The sequence below is a fragment of the Rissa tridactyla genome, chromosome 8 (genome assembly GCF_028500815.1).
Source record: "Rissa tridactyla isolate bRisTri1 chromosome 8, bRisTri1.patW.cur.20221130, whole genome shotgun sequence".
NCBI lineage: Eukaryota > Metazoa > Chordata > Aves > Charadriiformes > Laridae > Rissa > Rissa tridactyla.
In genome coordinates this window covers 38908233-38919199 of record NC_071473.1, presented here as the reverse complement: position 1 = coordinate 38919199, position 10967 = coordinate 38908233, and the positions used below count along the sequence as shown (strand labels likewise).

Genomic DNA, 10967 nt, shown 5'->3' with positions numbered 1-10967 from the left:
TCTAAAAGTTTGTAAGAATATTTCAGGAATAAAAACTGAGAAGGCTACACCTAAAGAATCACCTTTGTGTATTTACTTCTGATAACTCAGTGTGGTCTCATTCCCAAGTTTGTTGTTCATTGCTATGAAGCTGAAGATTTTTTCCTCAAAAGTTGGGAATAAAACCTGCAAGTTGTAGAGAAATTTCTTGAGCTATAAAATTGTATATGAAGAGAAAAAACTGAGTTACAATTCAGGCCACCGTATAACACCCATCCAACCAAAAACTGGTGTGCATGAAGTAGTTAAAGGGAAGACTTATCTGCTAATTAGACTTCAGAAAAAAAACCACATTATTCTTGCTTACCATATTTATTCTCTCTAAGTGGAAAAAACCTGACAAGTCATAATGGACTTGACATACATACTGTCTATATTCCCTGTTCACATAAATTTCAACTAAGAAAGAAAAATATACATTTTAAAAGAACAGTTTATAAATTCATTTGATAAACAGACTTCCAATAAACTTGTGAAAGTTAGAAGGAAAGGTTTTTGAAGACTTAGATCTCATGTTTTCTGAAGCAAAACACTTAATGTAAAGCACACCTGACATCTGACTTCCATATACCTCAGAGGTTTTCTATGTAGTCTTCACTAAAGTGTACTTACTAAATGTTTCACAGTACCAGAGCATGAGTTCCTCCATCAGCTTCAAAACCTGTGATCTAGATACTCACTGTAAATAATGCTGCTATAAAAAGGACAGTTCAAATACAAAAAAGAAGAGGGCATTAGCAGTCAAGTTTCTTTGGGAGATAGTACAATGCATTTGGTTCTGACTTTCTTATAAAGAGTAGCAGACAAAAAGCATGGTAATCATTTCAATTATTTGAAGCTCTTCAGTTCTAAGAGCATTTGTAAAAACAGGTCCAATTATAGCAAACTGATATTTGCATAATTAATTCTGAAACAAAGCATTTTGTTAGTGATAAATGCATTAAGCGCTGAATATTAAGACAAGCTATTGTTTGTCAACTTGTCAGTTGTGTGCTGAAGCTTCCCCTTCTAATTACAAGACGTCTAGTACAGCACAACAGATATTTTGAAATTAATACAGAAGCAGAATGTTTTTTCAGTTGTAGCACATTACATCTGAAAAGATTACCATGACAAAACATGAAGAGGAAAGCGGATTGAAAACAATGATTTATAGGCGTTCTAATTTTTCACTTAGAAATTCTTCCACGCTATCTGTATTCCACTTGAGGATGCTCAGTTCCTCTGCAATGTTCCCACTGTCGTCCAGCAGCTTTAGTACAGGGTCAGAACCACGCACATACTGCAGGGGGGAAAAAAAAAAGTCAGTTACCTTGGCCTGGGAAATGCATTAAATGCATTCTCCATATTAACACCCCCCTACCCCCTCAATTGATTTAAATCAGTTAAAAAGATGTCCAAGCAAGAATAGTAAAAAGTCCAGAGTGTGACACTGTGAAGTACAAATAATTAAGAAGAGAGCACTAAATTAACTCAGAGTATTCTGGCCAAACTTTGGCAATACAATTTGTGCTAAGAAATCAACCTAAGCTTTGGCTTTTTAAGGCTTAGAATTCTTAAAAAACAGACAAGCTTGGTTGTTTCTGACAAAGCTCAATGCCATAAATACCCTAGTGGCACATGTTTGGTTCTGATTTCATTACTGCAGTGTTAGACAACAAGGTATTCTCTCTTCTTGAAGAAAACAGATCTATAAAAATCAAATTAAGCTTATGAGGTCAGTCTTTCAGCTTGTTCTAACCTATGCTGCTACCTCCTCTCCTCCGATATCTTTTCACCTACTGTCCAGATTCAAAAAAGTAGATGTTCAAAGCTGGAGTTTGTGTGCGTGTGTGTATGCAACGGAAGAACAGGTAAGAGGGGAGACACCATACTGAAGCTTTAAAGACAGAGATGGTGTAGGTGGCACACTCGGCCAGCAGCAGTTGGCCAGTGTTTGCAGCTCTGGATTAGATGCTTTCTTGCGTAGTCCCAAGGAATGAGGGTGGGAGAAAAGAAGGAAGCATAAGGGACAAAGAGGCCTCATTTCACAGGAAATTAAAACACATTAATTTAAGAGCAGTAAATGTTTATCTTGAGATCCAGAACAGTTACTTGCCCTAAATAAACCACCTAGCTTCAGTTCAGACTTGCATTTAATGTCAAAGAGAGGAAAGTGGAAGAACAAGTCAAATGAAGAGACGTGTGCACGTGTGTGAGAAACATCTACTTGTTCTCCTTGGCCCACTACACAACTGAATGCATATGCAGGGGAGCAGTGCCATAAACCTAGCTTTGACATATGGTATTCTACTGCAACTGGTTGAAGTTACTGAAGTTGGATTTTTGAATCAAGCAGCTGAATGATTTTTGTCATATAATCAATAGCCTTTTTAGCATTTTAGAAATTTCCAGTCATTTCAACAGCTCCGCTATCAATTTCTAATGTAATCACATTCTTTCCTGCTGTGTTGTATCTGTCTACTAGGCTTTGCTGGTAACATAATACTTTAATGCTTCTGAAGACAGAAGCACAGTCACAAAATATGTAACGCAAATAAAAGCTTTTAACAGTATTAGAAGGCTCTAACCATTTAAGTTTATGGAAAGATTTCTCCAGGAGTATTTTACTTTACCCTACTGAGCTAACCTAGTTGGTTTTACTTAATGAAGCTAGTGGCACCTCTAATCTGTTTTCCAAAAGTCTTGTAAAATAAATACCAGATCCATTTGCACTAAATTTTTTCTGGTAGTGCTCTGTACCAATTGTAGTCTAGACTGCTTTGATGTTCAATACAGCTACAAAGTTTAAGATAAAAATGAAACAGTCAGACATGCAGAAGGAGAGAAGGCCTTTGAAAGAAACTGGAGGACACAGAGACATGAATACATGAGACAGACAGAGGAAATCTGTTTTAGATGGAATCTACTGCTGAGAAGACAAATCACTTATTGCAGCCATGCATCGCTATGAAGTGATTCCAGATGGTGCTATTTGGTGAATAGAGATGGGAATACAAGATGTGAGAATCAAGATGTCTATCTGTGAAGTACGCTGCAAGTTCACACAGGATTATAAGAGGAAGGTGAAGTCTTACACTAGATCTTGAAACCAAAGAGTTGTTTGAGATTAAGGCAGTGAAGCTTATGCAGCTTTGCATATATGTAAGTCATAAGAAACACTATTCAGTATATGCATTTCTATAGAGCTGGACGATTGACGACTATAAAGAAAAACAGAATCACAGAACACAGCAAGGAAATTCTGAGAAAGAGGAGGAAAATCTAAGAATGACGGAATGCATGGAAATGACAGCTCCATCAGAAAATGAGGGGCAACCAGAACATAAGAAAAGGAAACTATGGCAGAATAAGCTTGAATAAATTCAAGATATCCACAGAGTAAGGACAGAATGCAAGCATTCCTCACATTCTTTTGCCATCTGCTATTACTTATGGATTCCAGTATATTTTCTGTTGCATTAAAAAAACACAACCAACCGCAAAAAAACCCACCACCACCAACAACCAAAAAATTGGTACCAAACAGTTACCGAGCAATAACCCAGTTAATATTAGCAGCAGGAACTTCTAAAGATTTATATGGGCAATGCTAATATATGTCCTCTGCTAAAGGATTACTTGATCAGCAAATAAGGAACAATCCACAGAAGGACTGTCTCCACCAAGCTTAATTCTTCCTAACATCCCAAATAAAAAAAATTACGTTACTACTCACCTTGATTTGCAGTCCCCTGAAGAGTTTTGGCTTATCGCTCCTGACAAAAGCTATGGTTCGGAGAAAAGAAAGAAAGATAATCAAACTCTTCTCCACTTGCATAAAGTAGATTTACATTCAAGCTAGTATTCCCTGAATTATTTCTTTAGGAATAATGCTTTAGAAGGTATTTTAATGTTAAAATTGTTAATATCCTCACAAAATTAATAATATTAAACCTATTATGCCTAAGGAACATCCTATTTTTGCTAGTATTCCAAACAAGCTTCATATCTGCTTGGATTTGCCTCCAATACTAGTGCAACTGTCTAAATCTGTTTATCTGCATGTACAACTGACAGTCTTCAGTAGACTGGCCCATATGCTGCTGTGATATGCAAATGTGAGGAAAAGTGTTAAAGCAATCAAATCTGGCTGAAGATAAGCTTTGTAAGGGAGGGTAAATACGACCCACGTCCATCAGCACACTCCACACAGGCTGCAGCAGCGCAGGTGAAAGGGCGCAGAGGAAACTGTGGGTAGAGGTGTTATTCTTGTAAACAAGACGGACAATCTTTGTCTTGCAGAGATCTCTGAGATTACATGTCAAAAACCAGCAAGAAAACAAGAAGAGAAGCTGGTATCTCCTCTGCTCTTGACACTCCTAAAGGCAATCAGGTTTAAGATGGGCTCTACAGTCTGCTTGTAGGTATGCGGAGAGAAGTTCAGGTCCGAGGCGGGCAGATGATGGACAATTCTTCACCTGAAGTGCCCATCAGCAAACAGTGGGCATTAGCAGCAGCACAGTCCCTGCATCCCTACAGCACAACTCAGGCCTGTGTTAACATTAACTTTTAAAAGAAAAGACAATATGAATTATTTCAGGACAAAGCGTGAGCATAATCCCCTACTTCCAAACACTTTAGCCTAATGAATGTCTGAGTTCTAGAAGTATTTAAAATTTATTTAGAAAACAGCATAGTCTTCATTCCTCCTTCTTACGTTCCGGTTATGCTAAAGACTGAATTTAGTATCTGTACTGCCATTAAGTGGATTCAGGACACTCCTGTAGTATGTCAGCAGAGTCTCCCCAAGGATGAACCCTGTCAGTACAGATTGACTCCCACAAAGGTACTAGCTGCATGCTAAAGCTGCTCTTTCAAGGTTAGACAACAATGAATCTCGGGAATTGCAGTGCATCCAGCTGGTGCATAGAGATGAGTGCAACCTCAGGACTAATGTTTCATACTGCCTCACAAAGCATAGTGCTTTCCTCAGTAATTGTAAAGATGTCCCCTGGCATCTTTATACCTAGCTGTATATTACTGTAGACAGTTACCTTAACACTTTCCCAGTATGTATATACAGAGTGGCATTTATTTTCTTCCCTCTTCCACTGTGCTCCCGGTACAGATCAAAATCGTATACTCCTCCTGCTGCACCAACCACTACACACTAGAAACAAGCTGAAAAAATACCAATGGCCCAATGAGCTGCCAGATATACTAGACCCCTGAAGAAGAAAATAAGGCTTGTCTTCATTCTTTCCATAGAACTATATACTGATGTCATATTGTAAGCTGTACTTGTTTAACAATTTCAAATAGCACTAAATAACCAGTACTTGCTCACATACTGCTGTTCAATTCTGATGTAAACTCACAAAGACATAATTTTCAGTGTTCCCCCCATGTCCTTGTGGCCTGGTAGTTTTCTTGGCTGTCATCAACAGTAATGTGCAAGTAAGTGGCAAAGATATTTCTTATTCTTTGTTAAGTCCACAGCATGTTCAGCTATTTCATGGGGAAATTTTCCACATTTTTTTCAATTTAAATCTAAAGCTGAAATCAGTCTCTAGGGCTTTGTATGAAAAGGAGGTTGTAAGAAGCAGCCAGTACAGTGGGTAACATGAAATGCAAAACTTAAGAACTGTAAGAGCATAGTAAAATGGATAAAGTTTCAGAAGCAAATCTGAAGTGTGGAACTCCACTGTATTAAAGAATAGCCCTTGGGGGTTAACTCAGGTTACAGTACTTAAAGCTTATAACAGGTGTGAGGATTTGTTATTTGAGTGACAGATGAAAGCTCATTTGGACGTTGGTGGCTCTTCTCTGGCTGCAGTGTTGGTCTGAACAAGCTCACATAAAATGGGAACAAAATTAGGTGGAAGAAGAAAGTATTCTATAGGCAGTATTACATTTTGTCACTTTAAAAGTAGCTATTACACACTTGTATCAATGTCAAATGTCTAAATCTTCTGAAAGCTGAAGCACTGCAGAACATTTTTCCTGAAATTTTAGACAGCTGGAACAAAATTGGTTTCTGTTAATGGCATATTTATTTCTAATGGTGATCATAGTGACCTTCTGCATTAATCACTTGAATTTGCAATGCAACAAAGAAAAACACTCATTGTACAAATAAAATTTGTATATTCTCAATTTTGGAAGCTAAAGTGAGAAACTAATACAGTGTCATGCATTAAAGATACAGATTATCCCATCAAACACTTTTTTTTTTTCCTTTTTAATTTCTGCAAAATCATGCCCTAAGTTGAATAAACAGCCTTTGAATGGAACTGATGGGGTTAAGAAGTCAGAGGCACAATTTGGGACACCCAGCTGGTTGCTTATCATGTGATGTGGTGCCCATGCTCCACCTCCAGCACTGCCCCAACAGCTTCCCTTCTATACCTGGACATCAACATTGTGGCTTCCTATGAGACTATGTCTGAAGGCTACTTGCACATCTTTACACCACTATTTAATAGTTTGATGTTGAATACTAAAGTCCTAGCTATCTCCCCATTTTCCTCTCCCTGTAGCAGCATGTTACACTGCAGAGAAACAAGCAATTTATGTGATCCAACCATGGGTGAGCAAGGAAAGCATTTTCCATGTTGACTTCCGTAAGATGAACTCTGAGCTTTGTGCCATGACACTGTGTTCCGGTGCATTAAACATCAGACTAGAAGTCAGAGCTGTTCTACTGCCAGCTTTGCAACTGTCCTTTCACATAATGTTAAGAAAATCACTTCACCTTATGCTCTTATAAAACATGTGCAATACCAAAGCATATGCCTTCCCTTTGAAGGCAACCCGGAGGTGAGCCTACAGAGCAGACTTGATTGCCATGCAATCAACTACAACTAAAAGGTCAGCGAAAAGAATCAGGTGTGTATGGGCATTTTAAAGCCTGCCCAGCACTAAACTGTTTTGCAAAGAGAGGCGATACTGAGCAGTGCTTTTAAAGACCTAAGAGCAGCCTCTGCCTAAGAACAGAGCAGAAAGAAGAAACTCACTGCTATCATTATAACGTCACATAATTTTTATATGTAACACCTCTTGGTTTTAAGAAAGTCTGTGAAAACTAGTCTGTTGGAATTAGCCTAGAGTCCTAAATGCAGATTACTAAGGAATCTAAGAATTACTCATGCCCAAAGAGCAAGTCTACGTACATGCATGCACACACCTGCACTATTCTTTGAGGTACAGTAGGATATACCATAAGAAAGCTTCCTGACCCAAAACGGACATGACGTCACATCTCTCCGTGCAGAGTTGCAGATCTATATGTTAGGCTAACTTCTTTGTAAACAGAGTTGACTACCTTCTGTTACATATTAAGGGCATGACCCAGATTACCAAGGATATCTACATTCAGGAATATTCCCATTATTTAGATTCCTGCTTTAGGGGCAAAGATCTCCTGCTTGATCTGTGACTGAAAAAATACAAAATGATGTTGAGAAAAAATTAAACTTATCTCTTGAAACTTGAGTGAAAGCCAATATACAATGGCAGTAAAATCTCACACTACTTTTCAAACAACTACCTGCTCTAGGTGAACCTGCTCTGGCAGGGGGTTGGACTAGATGATCTCCAGAGGTCCCTTCCAACCGCTACCATTCTGTGATTCTGTCGCTATGCATACAGACCAGCATTTTTAATGTTGTCTGTCTCTACATGCATCAGAAGGATCATAATGGCCTCAAATCAGAAAGGCCTGGTAAAGATCGAAAAAATCTTACTATCTCTATTATATCAGTTTCATATTTTAATGGCACAAAAGCACAAGTCAGAACTAGTCAAATCTTCAGCACAAGGTCAGCAATAAATTTTTACTGCACAATTTTTCCTCCTGGTAAGCTACAGCATGTCTTCAAGCAAGAATCTAATGTGATTAAGTATCTGCCAGTAATGGAAAAGTCCACTTGTTCAAACCTCTAATCCTTTTGTTATTTAAAAAGCTGTGCTTTTAGTTTAGACTTATTCCATTGGTTACTGTTGTAACACTTGTGAGGACTACGTATGCCCATGGAGATTCATCCAACTTTTTAAACTGGAGATACACGTCTGAGTTTATGCTGCTTTTCTAGTAAACAGAACCCTTCAGCTTCTTCTAAACTCTTGATGCTGTGTACAGATACACAGCTTCCTACTACAGACAAGTCTCATTAAAAATGCTGATTGTGCACTGAACTGCACACTTTTTTGATGAAGGTGACTATCCCTCCTGTCCCTCAGTATTACACCAAAAGAGCCCATTATGTGATCAGGGCAAAGGATTGTTAGTGCTCCGAGAGCAGCATCAGAAAGGAATGCTTCCATCATCATTCATGAGTAAGGAGGAATGTTTCAAAATTATTACAAAGGATGATCTATTTTTAGAGAAATACTTAAAGTCTTTTTTGTGATGCATTCAAATGTTTCACACAGTGAATTAGCAATAGGAAGCACATGAATTATTACTGTCTTTCAAAAGACATTTTATTAGATAGTAGCATAGTACTTCGTGCAACTCAATGCGCGTATACAACTGATCTTTAAAACTCAAAAGTAAGAAAGATGGAATGTATACAAAACGTGTTGTAGGAAAGAACTGATCTAACACTAACACACACAAGGATGATTAAAGTACATCTAAGATTATCTATAGTTTTTCTGAGTTAATTTCAATAAACAGAAAGCAAATGTAATATTACTTAGCATAAATGAATAAAATAAAGGGTAGTTTGCTTAACTTGGCTCTGAATTACTAGATGCAAGCAGTTTGAAAGTAAAAAAAATACACTTCTAAAACACGAGTTGGTGCAGACTGTCACAGATTTGTACATAAAAAAGGCAAAAAGGACTTGAACATTTTATACCTAAATGAACTCGAATTTAACAATGGTTTTATCAAGGCTTTGCTAATTATCAAGTGTTAAACCTACGGAAAAGAAGAGGAACCGAACCAAAAGAACGTGCAGCAGAGTTATATTTTATTAAGACAAGAAAACCCAACGTTTAATTACGTCACATTAATCTAAGCAATGCTAAGACAACTGGCAATATTTGCCAAAAATATGAATGTGAAAAATCACTGGGAATACAGCAAACCAAAAGGATTAATTACTTTCCTCAGACTCTCTAATAATTTGGTTTGGGGACAAATACACGCACCTTGAGCCTGCTTCAAAAGATACCATGAGGGCCTAGCGAAAAGACGGAACTAAAGCAGACATCAAGAACTCATTTACATTTTAATGGCTATAGCTCTTTACCTTTTGGGGACCTCAGTTTGAGATAAGAATTTACAAATGTGGCACATCCATAACTACTATTTGTAGTCTGTTAATCAAGTTACAATGCAGCTGTTCATGATTTTATACAAAGCACCACGTGCTTTCAAAAGCAAATTTCAAAAGCAAATTTAATATAACTTTCTAACTTTCTTTCATCAGTATTTAAGAATTACAGATTAAAATAACCAGGAAATAAGTGATCTTACCTAAAAATACAATCCCATAACAAATTACATTTTAGAAGCTAAAAGAATCCCCCTCACACTCGCAGAACTCGGGCAATACAGTAGAGTGCTTACTGACTCTGAAGTCTGAGGATCTAATGTAGTTGCATGCTGCAGGAGTTCAAGGATTAAGGACCTTGTTTCTGTAACAGATTTGCTGGGAGCACGTCCATTTCTCAACTAAGAGAGTCACACAGGGAGAGGTGAGAGTTATTCTACTGATGAACAAAAAGAACGCGGAGAAATATGAAAGAAATGTTCAGTGAAAAAACCCAGCCTAATTCAGTTTTTGTTAAACAAACTGTAAAGAACATAGGAGTCTAGATACTGTGATCTCCTATCTCATCATGAACAGGACACGGCTGCCCCTGAAGAGTCAACTGAAAACAAATATGCTAGATAAATCACTGGCCCAGCTATCCTATCATTCTATTTCAGAGCCTTTGTTTTATGGATGTCAGCCAAAACTGTCACATTTTCTGTATTACCTGGTATAATAAGATACTGCTTCATCTATGAATCTTGTCACATGTTTTCAATATTCTACTTTGATGGATGTGCTTTTAAATGATAAATATTTAAGAACAGTTTTATACAGAACAATCTCAAAATATATGTAATATAGGAATTAATTTTACAGGACAGCATTTATAATGGAGCTATTTATTTTAAGAGAAACTTAACAGGAAAAATATTTCACTACTGAGCTTATTAAAGAGACTTATAGAAATGTTCTCTGTTACCTGACTTATCACTAGAAGCTGTATTTGGAAAATAATAATAGACATCCTTGGCCATATTCACAAAAGCGTTTAGTAGTTTGATATGATATTACAAAGAATAACATTCAGTTTAAGATTGAGATAATCTTGCTGAGGACTACATTTTTTTTCATCCTCTTGCTGAGGACTAAATTTTTTTCATCACTTGTCACTTCTTTGCTTTCCCAGTATCTATAAATATATTCCATATGTAATGATTCCCACATTTCAGGCACACAGGTGTATTCAGCAACTATTTGTAGCTAAAAATTATATAACCAGTAATTTTGATAGAAATTTTGATACAGAAGGACTGTAGGATATTGCATTTAGTAACCACAAGCAATAATCAGGTTTTTCCAACTGTGTAACTTCCTTACTGTGTAATTTTTACAAACCTTTATTAATTCAACAGATTTTCATCCTTAACTATTTTAAGATGCGAATCTCATTATAAAAAAAGCACTCTTCATCCTTTGGCCAAATAATATATAATCCAGAAGTAGTCCATGACAAATCAAGTCTGTGGGAGTAAGCCAAGTGACAAAATTTACACAGGTACATAAAAGTGAAGACTTCAGAGTCAGGTACAGAAGTAACATACACTAATCCGTGGAATTCTAATACATACATAGTTTTGCAATTACTGCCATTTTGTGTATATTCTGCAAAAAAAACCC

The 10967-nt window shown here is 37.0% G+C and overlaps 1 protein-coding gene across 2 annotated transcripts in view; it reads right to left on the bottom strand.

The window, feature by feature from the left end:
* Nucleotides 1–332: 332 nt before the first annotated feature.
* Nucleotides 333–10967, bottom strand: part of SELENOF (selenoprotein F) — a 28769-nt gene continuing 18134 nt past the window's right edge. Inside the window, exons 4-5 of one of the 2 annotated variants that reach the window (XM_054213047.1) lie at nt 3758–3807; nt 333–1321 (exon numbers count right to left, since the gene is read on the bottom strand). In XM_054213047.1, coding sequence (XP_054069022.1) covers nt 1190–1321; nt 3758–3807 — 182 coding nt within the window. In that variant the 3' untranslated portion in view covers nt 333–1189. Of the gene's footprint in view, nt 1322–3757; nt 3808–9712; nt 10811–10967 lie in introns of those variants that run through there. The other variant, XM_054213049.1, reaches the window with a different exon arrangement.